The 19804-nt window shown below is 41.3% G+C and overlaps 1 protein-coding gene and 1 long non-coding RNA gene across 4 annotated transcripts; one reads left to right on the forward strand and one right to left on the reverse strand.

The window, feature by feature from the left end:
* The first annotated feature begins 1428 nt into the window (after positions 1–1428).
* LOC118371951 (ribonuclease ZC3H12A-like) lies at positions 1429–18198 on the forward strand. Of its 3 annotated transcripts, XR_008070762.1 has the most exons (7): positions 1429–1776; positions 3067–3652; positions 8692–8831; positions 12072–12306; positions 12532–12632; positions 12811–16718; positions 16752–18198. XR_008070762.1 is itself a non-coding variant. In XM_035757609.2 (6 exons), exons 2-6 carry the CDS (start codon positions 3108–3110, stop codon positions 13833–13835), a joined length of 2046 nt encoding a protein of 681 aa, XP_035613502.1. In that variant the 5' UTR covers positions 1429–1776; positions 3067–3107; the 3' UTR covers positions 13836–18198. The 3 variants fall into 3 exon arrangements, 2 of the variants coding, with proteins under 2 accessions (XP_035613502.1, XP_035613503.1); XM_035757609.2 differs by having other exon boundaries at positions 12811–18198; XM_035757610.2 differs by lacking the exon at positions 1429–1776 and adding an exon at positions 2109–2217 and having other exon boundaries at positions 12811–18198.
* On the reverse strand, positions 5075–8679 carry LOC127909318 (uncharacterized). Its single transcript, XR_008070763.1, has 2 exons — positions 8527–8679; positions 5075–7036 (listed from the first exon to the last, which is right to left on the reverse strand). It is a non-coding gene; the product is annotated as an uncharacterized LOC127909318 (long non-coding RNA).
* Positions 18199–19804: the final 1606 nt, after the last annotated feature.

A 19804-nucleotide genomic window follows, 5' to 3' on the forward strand; every position in this document is an offset into this window, starting at 1 on the left:
TCCCTGTCTAAATTAGTCTATCCAAAGATTTTGGGTTTATAGTCCCTTGCCGTGATGAAACAGGAAAGAATTTATAAAAGTTATACGACACAGATTCTAAAATATTTATATCGAGAGGTAAGGCAAAACGAATTACATATTGCAAGCATGCAGACAAACATGATTGATTTGAATGCATAAGTAGGACCCATAAGAAAATAGCCCAAGCATCAATGCAACCTTATCGTACTCCTCAGACTAAACTGCATGCAAATACAGACAAAGAGTTTCTCTTGAGTATGAAAAACAGCTCAGGAACATGCCTAAATGCCAAAATCAGGTAAGAGCCTTAGGAAAACTACAAGTGCAGAAAAAGGGTGTATTGTTCAGTCATAGGTCATCAGACCACACAGCTGATTTCTGTCTGTTTCTCTGTCTGGTCTAAGCTCATACAGTTGGCCTTTATCTTCCTTTTATGGTGAAGGAAAATGTAGAGCAGTTATTTACCAATGTTGTCAATGGAATCTCAAATGCATATTTCCTGTATTTATTGTGAGTCGTACAGTAGGCTATAGACAGTAGAAAATAGACAGTGCCCTATAATAGTGTTTACAGACAGTGTAAAGGGAAAAACTCACCAATACTACCAGCCTTTGCCCTTTACATCAACAACACATCTTCTTAGAAAGGAAGATCCATCCATATTCTATACATTACAGAAATAAGAAGAAATCATACTTTATTGTATCAGCCAATGATCACTTCAGATATAAGATAATGCTTGATTAACTATATGGTCCTTCTGTGGCTCAGTTGGTAGAGCATGGCGCTTGTAACGCCAGGGTAGTGGGTTCGTTTCCCGGGACCACCCATACGTAGAATGTATGCACACATGACTGTAAGTCGCTTTGGATAAAAGCGTCAGCTAAATGGCATATATTATATTATTATATTATATGATGTGAGTCAAAAACATAATTACCCCTCAATGATAATCAAAGTTAGGCAATCTTAAAACTGATGACACTACTGGCTAATTACCCCATGTTGACTCTGTTCCTTTACCAGGAGGCAAATACAGGTAGAGAGGGGAGATGTGAACCTATAATAAAACAAGCAGAAATCAAAATGTCTAATGGTAGCCTAGCCTACAAAAATAGGATAGGCAGTAGCAAGAATAGCAAATACGTCTCTGGCCTAAATACATTTATCATACCATCGATTAGTTGATAACAATATTGGCGCCCTTGAAATGTATTTGTAAAAGGCTTTGAATCAAGTGTTCAGTCAGACAATAAATGATCAACTGCCGTTGGCCTGTTTCCTTTCCTTACCAAAATAAAACGGAAAACGCTCTATTTTATTTTTAAAAATCGTTTATTCATAATACAAAATTATCAACAACATACATTGCTACATCAAACAGGGGCGGTAGCCCTAGTGGTTAGAGCGTTGGGGCGAAAGGTTGCTGGATCGAATCCCCGAACTGACAAGGTACAAATCTGTCGTTCTTGCCCTGAACAAGGGAGTTGTTCCACGGTAGGCCGTCATTGTAAATAAGAATGTGTTATTAACTGACTTGTCGAGTTTTTAATAGATAAACGTGTAAAAAAGTATAACAAAACACTATTTCCTTGTTCAGAGTTTGAAGCGTATGACTGACGTCATCGCCTCCAATATGCTGTTGTAGCCTACTGTCCACCGCGAAACTGCTCATAAGAGAGCAAGATATTTCACGGGGATAACAACACGAACATATAACATGAATGGCCGAAACTGTTGGACTATAAATTACTGGTAAGTAGGATAACTACGTTAACGGGTTTACTTAGTTTCTTATTTGGGAACATGTTGCCCTTGATCATTGGGCAAAGGAGTATTCTGTATGGGGGACTTTTGATAAGAAGCGCAACGCTCGGTCGAAACATAAAGACGCATCGCTTGGGGTACGGTTTTGAAAGCATAAGGACCTTCCCTTTCATATCCGCGAAAGATAATTTATAAAAAACAACGTTAAATTGATACACACCTATTGTAGAGTTAGGGTTCCGACACTGCCATATTACAGCGCTTGTCCACGGAAGACAGTCAGTGGACTCGCCTACCTGTGCTAACGTTCATTGAATATCTGCAACTCCAAACACCTGTGTGTAAACGAAAGACAGATGCCACAGACGTGTTGTCACTGAAAAATACCATCCGCTACAATTGTGCTAAAATCGGTTAACACAGGGTACAGTAAGTGTGGATTTTGTATTTGTTAAATTTATTTAGATTTGATGTGAAAATAGAGGGATTTGTTTATTGTACCGCAATTGAGAATCGATTCACGTTGACATGGAGTATTTGGCTGTTTCAGAGCCAATTCGCCCTTTAAACAGAAAATGTACGGTCTTTGGACTAAGGAGTAACCCATCAGTCCAACATTGGGCCAGATAACGGTGTCCAAATCTCATGAAGTCAGACGTTTTAGATTTTCCAAAACTAACTTGTAGAACAAATCAAAGAAGGTAAACTCAGGTTGGTAGGATACATTTTACATGTCTCTGACACATGTCTCTGGGAATGAACACCGAAAATGTATTTAATTTCCTGAAAATACTGGAGTGGTTGACAATAGACATAGGCAATGATAAAATTAACCAAGACTCTATATGCCGAATTAATCAATACTCGCCGTTATCCATTGAATAGGAATGTAGCCCAGTCAAAGTATAATACAGTAGAACTATATCAATAACAGACATGTATTTTCTGGCCAAAATAAGGGTACTGTAAATGTACAGTGTATGAAGGAATACAATACATTTATTTAGGCTTCATTATATGATACTGGCAGAAATGAGCGGGGGACGCTGTTAAACCATGATCATTAATTATTAGTATTTTGTGACAACTGTAAAATTAACTGATTTATTAATGGTATTTTTGGTGAGAACTAATACAGATGTCAATTTCAATACTAAAGTGAGATGTGATCTGTCATCAGATTGTATTGTTTTTAAACCTAATGGTATTCATATGATTGGGGAAAACATTTTTTTTTATACCACTTCACACAACCAAAACAATGTTTTTTTTAAACAGGTGTGACATATGAGCACTGCCCGAAGGGGGGAGAGGGAGAGATGAACATAGAAGTCAGTTCCATCCCAAAGCTGTACCCAGTCGCAGAGGTCTTCCCATGGAATGAGTTCTCCTACACAGCCTGTCTGAGCCCCACAGAGCCCCACGACACAGACGGATGGCTCTCCGCTCTGCCTGCCTTCCACAATCATCATCCACCCTATCCCATCTGTGAGAGAATGCACCAGACAGGCACCCAATGCTCTGCTCCAGAGGAGAGCGGCAAGACCGCCACAGACCCTGGAGAGGCTCAGCTGGACTTCTACTGTAAACTGGGCTACTCCCCAGCGCAGGTCCAGACCGTGCTGCAGAAGTTTGGCCTGAACACAGACACTAATAGGATTCTGGGGGAGCTGGTGCAGACTGGAGCCAGCCCAGAAGGGATGGAGAAGGAGGGAGCCCCAACTACCATGTCTGTCCTGGTTGCTAGAGGGGAGACCCTTAGTAGCCTGCCCCTCACCCCTCCACCAATTTGGGAGGATGCAGCCAGTGAGGAGGAAGATGATCTGAAACCCATAGTGATCGATGGGAGTAATATGGCTATGAGGTGAGTAGAGAATTACATGCTGTGGGTCTGAGGACTGGTTTCCCAGACACAGCTTAAGCCTAGTCCTAGATTTAAAGGGGCGGCAGGTAGCGTACCGATAGAGAATATTGGGCCAGTAACCAAAAGGTTGCTGGTTCGCATCCCCAAGCCGACTAGATGAAAAATCTGCCGAAGTGCCCTTGAGCAAGGCACATAACCCTAATTGCTCCTTGTAAATCGCTCTGAATAAGAGTGTCTACTTAAATGTAAAAAGCATGCTCAATGGAGATTCTTCAAAGAAAGTAATTTTTAGTCTTGGACTAGGCTTAATCTGTTTCTGGGAAACTACCTGTGTCTTGAATTGGTGTTTTCTGGTGATAGTTATAGCAGAATGTATTATTCAGCTGTGTTTTGATAGGGTCCTGAGGATACCTAATTGGTTTGCATTGAGGAAGGTATCAGGGGTCTGTGACATCTGCATGTTATGTACATTACCGGCCACTCATCAGGACTCCTCGTACCTCCACTACTAATAAGTCTTTGAGTCAGCATGAAAGTGCTCTTCAGTTGTGAACATTACAAACAAATCAGTCGTGCTCTCAGATCTGTGCTCTAATTGCAGAAAGTGGAGGGTGGACATAATGTAGACATATAATCACTCTTAATGGATAATGTTCATGGAATACACGTAGATACAGGCTTCGACCAGCTTTAATCTAATCTCTCCAGTGACTGTTTTTAGGAAGGAACTTGTGGTTTGTACTTTACCGGCAGAATTCCCCCTCCTGTTCTCAAGAACAGATCATTTCCTTATTACGCTAAACTCCTGCCCTAACCTAATAATTACGATCTAGCTAGAAGTAGGGGATGGTGGTTCAGCCCTCAATACTCAGTCACTATTAGGTGACACAGTCAAATTAAATACAATTGTTTTTGTCATATGCACTGAATACAACAGGTACAACAGACTTTTAAAAAATGTATTTTTTATTTATTTCACCTTTATTTAACCAGGTAGGCTAGTTGAGAACAAGTTCTCATTTGCAACTGTGACCTGGCTGAGATAAAGCATAGCAGTGTGAACAGACAACAACACAGAGTTACACATGGAATAAACAATAAACAAGTTAATAGCATAGTAGAAAAAAAACAAGTCTGTTGTACCTGTTGTATTCAGTGCATATGCCAAATACAATTTAATTTAATTTGACTGTGTTACTGGGAAAGGGTTCCTTACAAGCCCTTTCCAAACAATGCAGAGCTAAAAATGTAAGAATAAAAAAAATAGTAACACAATAAAATAACAGTAACGAGACTATATACACAGTACTGATACCGATGAGTCAATGTGAAGGGGTATGATGTAATTGAAGTAATATGTACGGATAGGTAGGGGTAAAAGTGAATAGGCAAACAGGATAAATAATAGAGTAGAAGCGTATGTGAACGTGTGTGTGGCATCTATCAAATCAAATTTTATTGGTCACACACACATGGTAAACAGATGTTATTGTGAGTGAAGTGAAATGCTTGTGCTTCTAGTTCTAACAGTGCAGCAATATCTAACAAGTAATATTTAACAATTCCACAATAAATACCTAATACACACAAATCTAAGTAAGGAATGGAATAAGAATATATAAATATATGGATGAGCAATGTCAGAGCGGCGTAGGCTAAGATGAAATAGATAGAATACAGTATATACATATGAGATGAGTAATGCAAGATATGTAAACATTAATGGTTACAAGTCTGTATGTTTGCAGAAGCCTCTCAGTGCTAGTGATGGCCTTGAAATAGAAGCTGTTTTTCAGTCTTTCGGGCCCAGCTTTGATGCACCTGTACTGACCTCACCTTCTGGATGATAGCAGGGTGAACAGGTAGTGGCTCGGGTGGTTGTTGTCCTTGATGATCTTTATGGCCTTCCTGTGACATCGGGTGCTGTAGGTGTCCTGGAGGGCAGGTAGGTTGCATGTGTGTGTTACTGTAGTATGTGTGTGTGGGTAGAGTCCAGTGAGTGTGCATAGAGCCAGTGCAAGAGACTCAGTGCAAATAAAAAGGGGGTCAAAGCAAGTGGTAATGGTAGCCATTTGATTAACTGTTCGGCAGTCTTATGGCTTGGGGGTAAAAGCTGTTCAGGAGCCTTTTGGTCCCCGACTTGGCACTCCGGTACCGCTTGCCGTGCGGTAGCAGAGAGAACAGTCTATGACTTGGGTGGCTGGAGTTAGTCTGGAGGAAGCCTCAACCTTTTATCTCACTCCCCCATCCACTGCTCCTCGTACTTCTTTGGCCTCCTTCCCACTTTGATACACACTCACACCTGTACAGGCACATCTCTCCCTTATTGCTCAGGTATGCAAATCAGTTCAGTCTAACAGGAACAGGCTTGATTGCGTTGCATTTACTGACTGTCCTTTGATGAGGATAATACATGTACACTGCGGTCGGAAAGTATTCAGACCGCTTGACTTTTTCCACATTTTGTTATGTTACAGCCTTATTCTAAAATGGATAACATAAATTGTTTTCCTCATCAATCTACACACAATACCCCATGATGACAAATTGATAACAGGTTTTTAGAAATGTTTGTAAATGTATAAAATAAAAAAATGAAATGCCTTATTTACACGTGTGTTCAGACCCTTTGCTTTGAGACTTGAAATTGAGCTCAGGTGCATCCAATTTCCACTGATAATCCTTGAGCTGTTTCTACAACTTGATTGGAGTCTGGTAAATTCAATTGATTTGGAAAGGCACACACCTGTCTATATAAAGTCCCACAGTTGACATTGCATGCCAGAGCAAAAATCAAGCTCCGAGACATGATTGTGTCGAGGCACAGATCTGGGGAAAGAAACAAAAAAATGTCTGTAGCATTGAAGGTCCCCAAGAACAGTGGCCTCCATCATTCTTAAAATATAAGAAGTTTGGAACCACCAAAACTCTTCCTAGAGCCGGGCGCCCTGCCAATCTGAGCAAATCTGGTGAGAAGGGCCTTGGTCAGGGAGGTGTCCAAGAACCTGATGGTCACTCTGACAGAGCTCCAGAGTTCCTCTGTGGAGATGGGAGGACCTTCCAGAAGGACAACCAGCTCTGCAGCACTCCACCAATTAAGCCCTGCATTGTAGAGTGGACAGACTGAAGCCAGTCAGGCTAGTCCGAATCTAGGGAAAGATGAACGGAGCAAAGTAAAGAGAGATCCTTGATGAAAACCTGCTCCAGGACAACGACGCTAAGCACACAGCCAAGACAACACAGGAGTGGCTTTGGGACAAGTCTCAATGTCCTTAAGTGGTCCAGCCAGAGCCTGGACTTGAACTCGATCAAGCATCTCTGGAGAGACCTGAAAATAGCTGTGCTGCGACGCTCCCCATTCAACCTGACAGGGCTTGAAAGGATCTGCAGAGAACAATGGAAGAAACTCACCAAATATAGGTGTGCCAAGCTTGTAGCATCATACACAATAACACTTTAATCGCTGCCAAAGGCGGAAGACACATTTCAGTTGAATGCAATTCAGTTCAACTGACTAGGTATACCCTTTCCTTTTCCCCCAAAAAAATGTTTTTCTTTTTACAATTTAATCCATTTTAGAGTAAGGAATACTTTCAGAATGCACAGTGTACATTTACCAGTGCAACAGTCAATCTTTACCATAACACGTTTTTGTTAAAGGTAGGCTCAGCAATATGACTTCGATGCAAAAAGTAAACAGCATAGTAGGGCCCTATAAAATATATATTTTTTGTCTGATTCTGTAATTTTCCACATTTAAGTTTTCTCCTGTGTTTTCATGTTTTTGCTCTCAAGGTTACACTTTATTAATGGAAACTCCAATTTAGTTATTTTTCTAAGTTCACAATTCTTCCACCACATTAGGAGACAGCTTTTGAAGTCTGGTTAAACATTTTATTTGATTTAAAAAAATATATTTTTGGGTATAGTTACCCTTTAATTCCAGTGCTCACCTAGCAAGATGCTGTTTAGCTGTGTTTATGTGCGCATATATGGTACGGTTAGCCAAATAAATACCCACTGGATTGATGCAAATAATCATTCTCATTCTGCTAGGTAAGCAAGCATAGGCTTTTTAGTTAACATTAAATTGAGAAGGTTTCTGGGAAAGCCTTTCCATCTACTAGAATCATTTTCATTAGCATCATCTGGGGGAATTCAAATCCAATTTATTCATATAGCCCTTCTTACATCAGCTGATATCACAAAGTGCTGTACAGAAGCCCAGCCTAAAACCCCAAACAGCAAGCAATGCAGGTGTAGCAGCACCTGTCTCTTCAGAAAGTTAGGAATTACGAATCACTGATGCATTCTGTTCATGTCTTATGATAAACTTTTAACATTTTCCCTACTAAATTCAATAGATTTTTGAATATTGGTCATCAAAAAGAAAGGACCAAGGCACTCTTCATATAATTAATTAAAATGCCTATATTTGTATGGCATGTTCAATAGAAACAAGGTTTTAAAAATCCGACGCGTTTCGGCTGCATGGCCTTCATCAGGGAGTACAAAGAAATAATGCAATGTCCTCTTGAACAGCTTTTCCAATTAGCCCTAATTTGAAGAGGGGGTGGTTCCAAAATTGATTGGACACACCTAGTAAGCAATACTATACACATTAAAAAGTGAAGAACTGTAGCTATGTTATCATAAAAATACAACTCCAAGCTAGAAATATCAGAACACTTAGAAAGGTAGTTCTAACCTTAAATATGACTGGGAGAAGTGTCAAGAATAAGAAAGCAATATATTCCATAGTACACTAGAACACAGCAAAACATGAACAACAACAGTTTAAACATATTCCCTATATAGTGCACTTATATTGACCAGAGTCATAGGCACTATGTAGGTTATAGGGTGCCACTTACCCTGACCACACAAATAAGTAATTGCGAACGTGATTTGTTTGCTTGCTCAACAGTTTATTTCTATTGCCCCTCTGTTGTAGCCACGTGAACAAGGAAGTGTAGTGTACAAAGAAGGATTTGATTGGCTTGCTTGCTCAGCAATATTTATTTCTATTGCCTCTGTAGCCACGGGAACAAGGAAGTGTTTTCCTGCCTGGGAATCCAGCTGGCTGTGAACTTCTTCCTGGACAGGGGTCATACTGATATCACTGTGTTTGTTCCCTCATGGAGGAAGGAGCAGCCCAGACCAGATGTCCCCATCACAGGTAGGATGTCGGGAATACACCACACAGGGCCCAATATTTACTTCCTTTTCTGTATCACACAACAGCCTTCATTGTAGCCTATGTAATCCAGTAGATTTCCTCCTCAATACATATAGTGGGTGGACATTTTGTTTTCGGCACTCAATGGAATTTTGAGTTTATATGCTTTTTAAAATCGGAGATGGCACATAGAGAAAATGATTTAATACCTTCAGTGGTGTAAAGTACTTAAGTAAAAACACTAAGTACTACTTGAGGAGTTTTTTGGGGTATCTGTGCTTAACAATTTATATTTTTGACAACTTACTTTTACTCCACTACATTCTTAAAGAAAATGATGTACTTTTTACTCTGTATATTTACCCTGACCCACAAAAGTATTTCTTACATTTTGGATGATTAGCAGGACAGGAAAATGGTCTAACTCCCACACTTCCCACCTGGTCATCACTACTGCTTCTGATCTGGCGGACTCACTAAACACACATGCATTGTTTGTAAATGATGTTGGAGCGTGCCCCTGGCTATCTGTAAAAAAAAAAAAAAAAAATAATAAAGGAAATCGTGCCACCTGGTTTGCTTAATATAAGGAATGTGAAATTATTTTTTATTTTGAATCGTTAAGTATATTTTAGCAATTACATTTGATTCTTAAGTATATTTAAAACCAAATACTTTTAGGCTTTTACCTGAGTAGTTTTTTTACTGGTTGACTTTTACTTGAGTCATTTTCTAATAAGGTATCTTTTACTTTTACTCAAGTATGACAATTGGGTACTTTTTCTACTACTGAATACCTTATGGGATATATTGTATGCACATTTCCTGTCAATCTCAATGATTGAGTAGAGAGTGTCTCTTTGGTCTGGAAAGGTACAACATTTTTGTGTTTGAGCAAGAAACAATATACCATTTGGCCTTTGTCAGTCACGGAACTTGAGGCAAACAATTTAGGCACGAAAACGGATTAGGGTTCAATGTGATGCAACTCCCCTACTCTTGGTGAGAGCAGTGTAGAGAGCAGGAGGGGAAACAGTATTTTTCTGTTTCCAAATTGCAACTTGTGCTGAACTTTATCTCCAAACCACCTCTTATTCATCTGATTAAATTAGGGACTTTTCTCAACATCTTTATTACTTCCTGTTGTAGCACATAAAAATTGTCCTCGCACGATGAGCTGCTGCTGTGATGACAGGATGCGTGGCTTGGCTGACTTATAGTAACTGTTATTGCCATAGCCAATTATCCTCATGCCTTATCCATTGCCAATGTATGCTAAAAGCCAGCTATATCGTGTATGCTCAAATGTTTATATGATGTTTGTCTCAAACATATAGATATGTGCATATATATATACACAGTGAGGGGAAACAAGTATTTGATCCCATGCTGATTTTGTACATTTGCCCACTGACAAAGAAATGATCAGTCTATAATTTTAATGGTGGGTTTATTTGAACAGTGAGAGACAGAATAACAACAAAATAATCCAGAAAAATGCATGTCAGAAATGTTATAAATTGATTTGCATTTTAATGAGGGAAATAAGTATTTGACCCCTCTGCAAAACATGACTTAGTTCTTGGTGGCAAAACCCTTGTTGGCAATCAGAGGTCAGACGTTTCTTGTAGTTGGACACCAGGTTTGCACACATCTCAGGAGGGATTTTGTCTCACTCCTCTTTGCAGATCTTCTCCAAGTCATTAAGGTTTCGAGGTTGACGTTTGGCAACTCGAACCATCAGCTCCCTCCACAGATTTTCTATGGGATTAAGGTCTGGAGACTGGGTAGGCCACTCCAGGAACTTAATGTGCTTCTTATTGAGGGACTCCTTTGTTGCCTTGGCCGTGTGTTTTGGCTCATTGTCATGTTGGAATACCCATCCACGACCTATTTTCAATGCCCTGGCTGAGGGAAGGAGGTTCTCACCCAAGATTTGACGGTACATGGCCCCGTCCATCGTCCCTTTGATGCGGTGAAGTTGTCCTGTCTCCTTAGCATGAAAACACCCCCAAAGCATAATGTTTCCACCTCCATGTTTGACGGTGGGGATGGTGTTCTTGGGGTCATAGGCAGCATTCCTCCTCCTTCAAACACGGCGAGTTGAGTTGATGACAAAGAGCTCCATTTTGGTCTCATCTGACCACAACACTTTCACCCAGTTGTCCTGTGAATCATTCAGATGTTCATTGGCAAACTTCAGACGGGCATGTATATGTGTTTCTTGAGCAGGGGGACCTTGCGGGCGCTGCAGGATTTCAGTCCTTCACGGCGTATGATCTCATGATCATTGCAACTCCACGAGGTGAGATCTTGCATGGAGCCCCAGGCCGAGGGAGATGGACACTTCTTTTGTGTTTCTTCCATTTGCAAATAATCGCACCAACTGTTGTCACCTTCCCACCAAGCTGCTTGGCGATGGTCTTGTAGCCCATTCCAGTCTTGTGTAGGTCTACAATCTTGTCCCTGACATCCTTGGAGAGCTCTTTGGTCTTGGCCATGGTGGAGAGTTTGGAATCTGATTGACTGCTTCTGTGGACAGGTGTCTTTTTATATAGGTAACAAACTGAGATTAGGAGCACTCCCTTTAATTAAGAGTGTGCTCCTAATCTCAGCTCGTTACCTGTATAAAAGACACCTGGGAGCCAGAAATCTTTCTGATTGAGAGGGGGTCAAATACTTATTTCCCTCATTAAAATGCAAATCCATTTATAACATTGTTGACATGCATTTGTTGTTGTTATTCTGTCTCTCACTGTTCAAATAAACCCACCATTAAAATTATAGACTCATCATTTCTTTGTCAGTGGGCAAGCGTACAATATCAGCAGGGAATCAAATACTTTTTTCCCCTCACTGTACATATAGATATTTTTCAATTGAGTTTAATTGAAAGATGTAAAATATCTGATGCTCATCAATTAAACTTTGTTCTTTTAATATGTGTGTGCCAAATATCATATCAACGTTGAGCATACATGCTATAGCCAGCACACTATCAGAGCATCTTAGTTGCTCGAGTTCCAATTAAGTTTGTCAACAAAGGATGACATGTTTCCCCCAGGAGAGAGAGAGAACATGAGAGAAAATAAAGTGTTGTGAAGAATTTGTTGCCTGGTAAAAAAAACATCTTACTCAAAGATCAGGGGGAAACAAGTGAATTAGTATGTGAACGCATGATTGATCTTAATTAACTAATTGAATAGTTATCTAACATTAATATTTTTCTCTACTCTAAAGATCAACACATTTTGCGTGAGCTGGAGAGAAAGAAAATCATGGTGTTCACCCCTTCGCGGCGTGTAGCGGGCAGACGTGTGGTCTGCTACGATGATCGCTTCATCGTCAAGCTGGCGTACGAGTCAGACGGTGTCATCGTATCCAACGACACATACCGTGACCTTCAGGGCGAGAGACAGGAGTGGAAGCGCTTCATCGAGGAGAGGCTGCTCATGTTCTCGTTCGTCAATGACAAGTAAGTCTTGTGGTAGCTTATTATTAACCGTAAAATGCATACACTGGATTAATAACTCATGTTTTAACTGATAATGCAGGTGTTACAGATCTATAACTTTCATGAATGAGACATTATAAATGCTTATGAATGTTTAACTATTAATATATGCAAATTATGCATTATTGTTTAGTATACATTAGCCACAGTGTAGTATCAATCTAAACTCCACTCCCCCTCTCTCAGGTTCATGCCCCCTGATGACCCCCTGGGTCGCCATGGTCCCACCCTGGAGAACTTTCTACGGAAGGTTCCTCGGTTACCACGCAAACAGCCATGTCCTTACGGTGAGATCACATCTCTACTGGGGTCATCCTGTGGTTGACCTTACATATGGGTGGGGGGAACATTTCCAAAGAATTATTAACAAATGGACACAAATACTGTAATGGATGTAATAAATGTACTGTATGTGCTTAAACTCAGCGGTACTAATGAACTCTTGTTTATATTTCATGAATACAGGAAGGAAATGCACTTATGGAATAAAGTGTAAATTCTACCACCCGGAGCGAGTCAACCAATCCAATCGCTCTTTGGCTGACGAGCTGCGGGAGAAGGCCAAGCTGCCCTTGTCACAACAGAAACACCCCACCACAGGTCCTGGACTTGCCTATGGCCTTTCCCTGGAGGAGCAGATGGCTCAGAAACTGACCCTAGAACAGTGGAATGGCTCCTTGAAGAAAGGCCTCACCAGTGAGAATGTTCTTCTTCTCAAGGGAGGCCATCGCTCCAGCTGGACGTCCCCAGCTAAGAAGGCCAGCACCAACCGACATTCCCAGACCGACCTGGACTCGGCCCTGGCCAGTGGCTCTCAAGAGAGGCTAGATTCTGGGCTGGGCTCCTTCGAGAGCCAGGCATCTGACCCCTCTAGAAACCACTGTGATCACTATAGCAACGCTGGGTACAGGAACTGCCAGTCAAAGTCCGCCCCCAGTATGAAACAACAACGCTATTCTCTCCCTAGCGACCTGCCTTGTAGCTGCTGCTCCCATGCTCCTCAGCCTTCAGGCCCCAGTGCAGGATACCAACAACACCACAGCCCACACCATAGCATGGGCCCAGCCAGCACCCACAACCCAGACATGATGACCTACTACCCCCCTTGTTACCCCAACTATGGAACACCAACGTATCCAGTTAGTATGCATCAGTATAGCCACCCCAGTGACTACCAACAGCAGGGCAGGGTCCACCGTTCACAGCAGACCTTCTGGTCGGACCCATTTGGGACTTCTCCTCAGACTCTCCATTGCATTGCTCAGGTGGAGCAGCAGAGACACGGGTCCCCTGCCCGGACACAGCCGAGCCCCCATGGGGAGTGCAGGGAGAGGGAGGACGGCAGGGAGAGGGAGGATGTCAGGAAGAAGCTGCTGGCCATCTTTAACGGCCGTCTGGTTGACAGGGCCATGGACATGTTCCCCCATCTCATGGACCCACAGAGACTGGCTGCTGAGATCCTCACCCTGAGATCCTCTCAGGGCCTGTGATTGGCTCGTTGCTCTGAGATGGAGGGATTTTTAGTTTTTTTCAGTTGAAAGAGTCTCTTGAAAAAATGTCCAAGCTACTATAAAGATCAATGTTTCCCTAAGGTGGAAACACAGATCTTCCAACTGTATTTGCTTTGCCAAATGTGTTCTTGCCAAGTGTTTCAGGAACTAGGTCGCTTATATTGCCTCGAACATAAAACCGGAGGCAATTGATTGTTGATGCAAGTTGTATCTATTTAATAAATCTTTCTAGACCCTCGAGTGTATTCGATGGGTAAAAGTAATGTATTTGAGGAGCAATATTCTTACAGAATGCATGTATAGTGGGGCAAAAAAGTATTTAGTCAGCCACCATTTGTGCAAGTTCTCCCACTTAAAAATATGAGAGGCCTGTAATTTTCATCATATGTACACTTCAACTATGACAGACAAAATTAGATTTTTTTTCCCCAGAAAATCACATTGTAGGATTTTTAATGAATTTATTTGCAAATTATGGTGGAAAATAAGTATTTGGTCAATAACAAAAGTTTATCTCAATACTTTGTTATATACCCTTTGTTGGCAATGACAGAGGTCAAACGTTTTCTGTAAGTCTTCACAAGGTTTTCACACACTGTTGCTGGTATTTTGGCCCATTCCTCCATGCAGATCTCCAGAGCAGTGATGTTTTGGGGCTATTGCTGGGCAACATGGACTTTCAACTCCCTCCAAAGATTTTCTATGGGGTTGAGATCTGGAGACTGGCTAGGCCACTCCAGGACCTTGAAATGCTTCTTACGAAGCCACTCCTTCGTTGCCCGGGCAGTGTGTTTGGGAGCATTGTCATGCTGAAAGACCCAGCCACGTTTAATCTTCAATGCCCTTGCTGATGGAAGGAGGTTTTCACTCAAAATCTCACGATACATGGCCCCATTCATTCTTTCCTTTACACGGATCAGTCGTCCTGGTCCCTTTGCAGAAAAACAGCCCCAAAGCATGATGTTTCCTCCCCCATGCTTCACAGTAGGTATGGTGTTCTTTGGATGCAACTCTGCATTCTTTGTCCTCCAAACACGACGAGTTGAGTTTTTACCAAAAAGTTATATTTTGGTTTTATCTGACCATATGACATTCTCCCAATCTTCTTCTGGATCATCCAAATGCTCTCTAGCAAACTTCAGACGGGCCTGGACATGTACTGGCTTAAGCAGGGGGACACGTCTGGCACTGCAGGATGTGAGTCCCTGGCGGTGTGTTACTGTTGGTAGGCTTTGTTACTTTGGTCCCAGCTCTCTGCAGGTCATTCACTAGGTCCCCCCGTGTGGTTCTGGGATTTTTGCTCACCGTTCTTGTGATAATTTTGACCCCACGGGGTGAGATCTTGCGTGGCGCCCCAGATCGAGGGAGATTATCAGTAGTCTTGTATGTCTTCCATTTCCTAATAATTGCTCCCACAGTTGATTTCTTCAAACCAAGCTGCTTACCTATTGCAGATTCGGTCTTCCCAGCCTGGTGCAGGTCTACGGTTTTGTTTCTGGTGTCCTTTGACAGCTCTTTGGTCTTGGTCATAGTGGAGTTTGGAGTGTGACTGTTTGAGGTTGTTGACAGGTGTATTTTATACTGATAACAAGTTCAAACAGGTGCCATTAATACAGGTAACGAGTGGAGGACAGAGGAGCCTCTTAAAGAAGAAGTTAGAGGTCTGTGAGAGCCAGAAATCTTGCTTGTTTGTAGGTGACCAAATACTTATTTTCCACCATAATTTGCAAATAAGTGTTTAAAAAATCCTACAATGTGATTTTCTGGATTTTTTCCCCCCTCATTTTGTCTGTCAGTTGAAGTGTACCTATGATGAACATTACAGGCCTCTCATCTTTTTAAGTGGGAGAACTTGCACAATTGGTGGCTGACTAAATACTTTTTTGCCCCATTGTACATAAGCCTTAGGGCACTATTATAGACAAATGTTTCAAGATGAATTATGACATAAAGAGTATTATCGGCACAGTGTGCCATAATGTTGGTCACAGCTAACTGTCTAGTACGGTCTAATACGGTAGTGAAGTAGATGCTCTATGGGTCAAGTTCATTGAAGAACATTAATGTCCAGAGAAGAAGTATAATTGCATTCTTAATTTAAAAGAAATAACTCTATAATACAAAAACATACAAAATAGATAGTCAATAGATATAGACCAGTATAATATTTTTTGCCATTTCTAGTATCTACTTTGTATTCATTCTGTGTGCAGCAATGTGAGAGCAGATGGCTTGTTTATTATTTTTATAATTTCAGATCGTTGTTCAGTGCCCTTCCCCTTTTCCACATTTTGTTACGTTACAGCCTTATTCTAAAATAGATTAAAATATTTTTCTCATAAATCTACACACAATACCCCATAATTACAGATCAAAAACAGGTTTCTAGAAAATTGTGCAATTTATATTTTTTAAACCCAAAAAGCAGAAATACCTTATTTACATCAGTATTCAGACCCTTTGCTATGAGACTCGCAATTGAGTTCAGGTGCATCCTGTTTCCATTGATTATCCTTGATGTTTCTACAACTTGATTGGAGTCCACTTGTGGTAAATTCAATTGATTGGATATGATTTGGAAAGGCACATACCTCTCTAGATAAGGTCCAACAGTTGAGCATGTCAGAGCAAAAACCAAGCCATGAGGTCGACGGAATTGTCCATAGAACTCCGACACAGGATTGTGTCGAGGCACAGATTTGGGGAAGGGTACCAAAAAATGTATTCAGCATTGAAGGTCCCCAAGAACACAGTGTCCTCCATCATTTTCCAATGGAAGTAGTTTGGAACCACCAAGACTTCCTAGAGATGGTCGCCCCTGTCAAACTGAACAATCGTGGGAGAAGGGCCTTGGTCAGGGAGGTGACCAAGAACCCGATGGTCACTCTAACAGAGTTCCTCTGTGGAGATGGGAGAACCTTCCAGAAGGACAACCATCTCTGTAGCACTCCACCAATCAAGTCTTTGTTAGGGTGGCCAGACGCAAACCACTCCTCAGTAAAAGGCACATGACGGCCTTCTTGGAGTTTGCCAAAAGGCACCTAAAGACTCTGACTATGAGAAACAATATTCTCTGGTCTGATGAAACCAAGATTGAAGTCTTTAGCCTGAATGCCAAGCTTAACGTCTGGAGGAATCCTGGTACCATCCCTACGGTGAAGCATGGTGGTGGGAGCATCATGCTGTGGGGATGTTTTTCAGTGGCAGGGACTGGGAGATGGAGTAAAGTACAGAGAGATCATTGATGAAAACCTGCTCCAGAGCACTCAGGACCTCAGACTGGGGCGAAGGTTCACCTTCCAACAGGACAACAACCCTAAGCACAATGCCAAGACAACGCAGGAGTTTCTTCGGGACAAGTCTCAATATCCTTAAGAGACCCAGCCAGAGCCTGGACTTGAACCCGATCGAATATCTCTGGAGAGACCTGAAAATAGCTGCGCAGTGACGCTCTCCATCCAACCTGACAGATCTTGAGAGGATCTGCAGAGAAGAATGGGAGAAACTCACCAAATACAGGTGTGCCAAGCTTGTAGCGTCATACCCAAAAACACTTGAGGCTGTAATCACTGCCAAAGGTGATTCAACAAAGTAGAGAGTAAACGGTTTGAATACTGTTGTAAAAATTCTGAAACACTGTTTTTGCTTTGGCGTTGTGGCGTATTTTGTGTACAGTAGATTGATGAGGGTGGAAAAAACGGTTGAATCAATTTTAGAACAAGGCTGTAACGTAACAGAATGTGGGGTCTGAATACTTTCCGAATGCACTGTGTGTGTTCATTAGCTGCCAAGGGAGTGTTTTTCTTTTCTTCAGTGTGCATGGAGTTGTGGTGTGAATACAGGCAATTAATAATTTCAGTTTTCGTATCAAGACGTGAGATGGGTTAGTTCATGCATTGTGTGACCAAGTAGCAACACAGAGACACGAAGTGGTGAACAGCCAAAACAGATGGAATCTGATGTGGAGTATCAGAGTTAAATGTTATAAATTAGTCTGTGAAAGTTTAGTCTGTGAAAGTTTATCTCCCCAAATGTTTATAATGTTTTAGACAAAGCTTTACAGATGAAACATGATATGACAATGGATAATATGTAGGAAAGTTATTTAGTTTTGTCACAGTTTTGGTAGTGGTACTGATAAGCTTTCATCTTTTGGGGGAGTTGTAAGTCTTTCTACTGCAAAACTTCTGTTGTGACTCACTGTGCTGGGAGCTGTTCATACCGGCTATTCACTGCTATTATTACTGATGGGAAAATATAATAGTTATTTTGAGAATAAGGAAATTCACCAAACTGCTGTTGTGGGTTTAATAAATTCATGACTCATTTTGAGGGAACAGTTTCTCCATTATTGCATTGTCTTACTTTATGTTGTCACTCCTTCGCAACACTCGTCCCTCTCAGTGCAGGAGGAATAGTTGTGCTATCTGATATAAGACAATGACATCAGTGTGCTTACATTGTACTAGTGGTTAAAGCGTTGGGCCAGTAAACGAACGGTTGCTGACTTGTCTAGTTAAATAAAATATTGACTAGGTCGCTTGTCAATACACACACACACACACACTGTTTCTCATGACGAGGAACTAGACCAGGAGTGTTTTTTAATCAAACTCAGCTGTTGAACTTTTTCAGTGATGAAGACATGGATGTCTCATGGTAGGGTGGGGTATTATTTTGGTGGGGTCCAAAATAATCCCTTTCTGACCACTTCTATCATGGGTAAATATTTATGCAGGGTATAGAATTCACTAAACACACCCGGTTTCACACAGATGTACAGATGAACAAACTCACATCCAGACTTGACCTGTCATTTTCCCAAAGAAGGCAGAGAGATGTTTGTTACAGTTTTAAATGTTTAAAACATCATTACTGCTGCAGGGTCACATGAGGGCTGACTGGGGAATTAAGGTTACGTCTCAAATGGCACGCTGTTCCCTATATAGTGCACTACTTTTTACCAGAGCCCTATGAGCCATTGTCATTTGGGACGAAGCCATAATGTTGACTTGACAGAAAAACAGTTACTACTGTTATTAACTTTTTTTCTAGTGAAAACTGAGTTAAGACAGTCCGTCACAGTTGATACAAGCTCAGCTGATGTCAACTGTTATGATGTTAATGACCATTATAATGTATGGTGGTTACAGGATTACTGATCTAAGGTCTCGTTATAACAAAGTTACCAGAGGTGTAACAGAAAACAGAAAGATATTGCATGACATCATCCCGCGAATTGCACTGTCATCAGGAAGGAAGCATAAGCAATAACAAAGTGTTCAAGAACAGTGTAGTATCGGGTAAAGCTTGGGAAAAAGTATAGGGCCTCAAACAATCTCACATGTGGATGTACAGTAACACCCCCTGCGGGACTGATGATGATGGACAAACTGACAGCAGCCCGTCAGTGAGATGATGTGATCTTGTTGGACAGAAAGACTCTCTCTCTGAGGGACTGTATGTGTGGAACATGTTGCAGTGTTCTTTCATCTCCACAATTGCACAATAGTCCTTGAGAGCAAATATACGACTTTGTTACATATGAATCGGAAATGTATCAAATATGACTGATGATTCAACGTCTTGAGGGAAGGGGTAATTATATATACAAAATTATAGTCTCTGCCTGTATCAACTTCACATTGACCAATGTTTCACATGACCTCAGTGCGACCTCAATGCATGCTTGTTCGGCAGCCAGAAAGACTCCCAATCACTTGGACATGCTGTAATCAGTTTCTAGAACTTCTATACTTTAGTACATGGTGAAATAAGGCCAGATTAGAGATTCCTCCAAACTGATCTTAAATTTTTGTTGAAAGTGTGGACTTTTCTCAGAAACATCCTGTTGGTTGTGTTGGGTTCTAGTTGGAAATACTTGCTAAACTAGAAGTTAATGGGTACATGTATGAGTAATGTATATTGTGGGGTCAATGGAGGTTGGA

Source organism: Oncorhynchus keta, chromosome 19 (genome assembly GCF_023373465.1).
Source record: "Oncorhynchus keta strain PuntledgeMale-10-30-2019 chromosome 19, Oket_V2, whole genome shotgun sequence".
Taxonomy (NCBI): domain Eukaryota; kingdom Metazoa; phylum Chordata; class Actinopteri; order Salmoniformes; family Salmonidae; genus Oncorhynchus; species Oncorhynchus keta.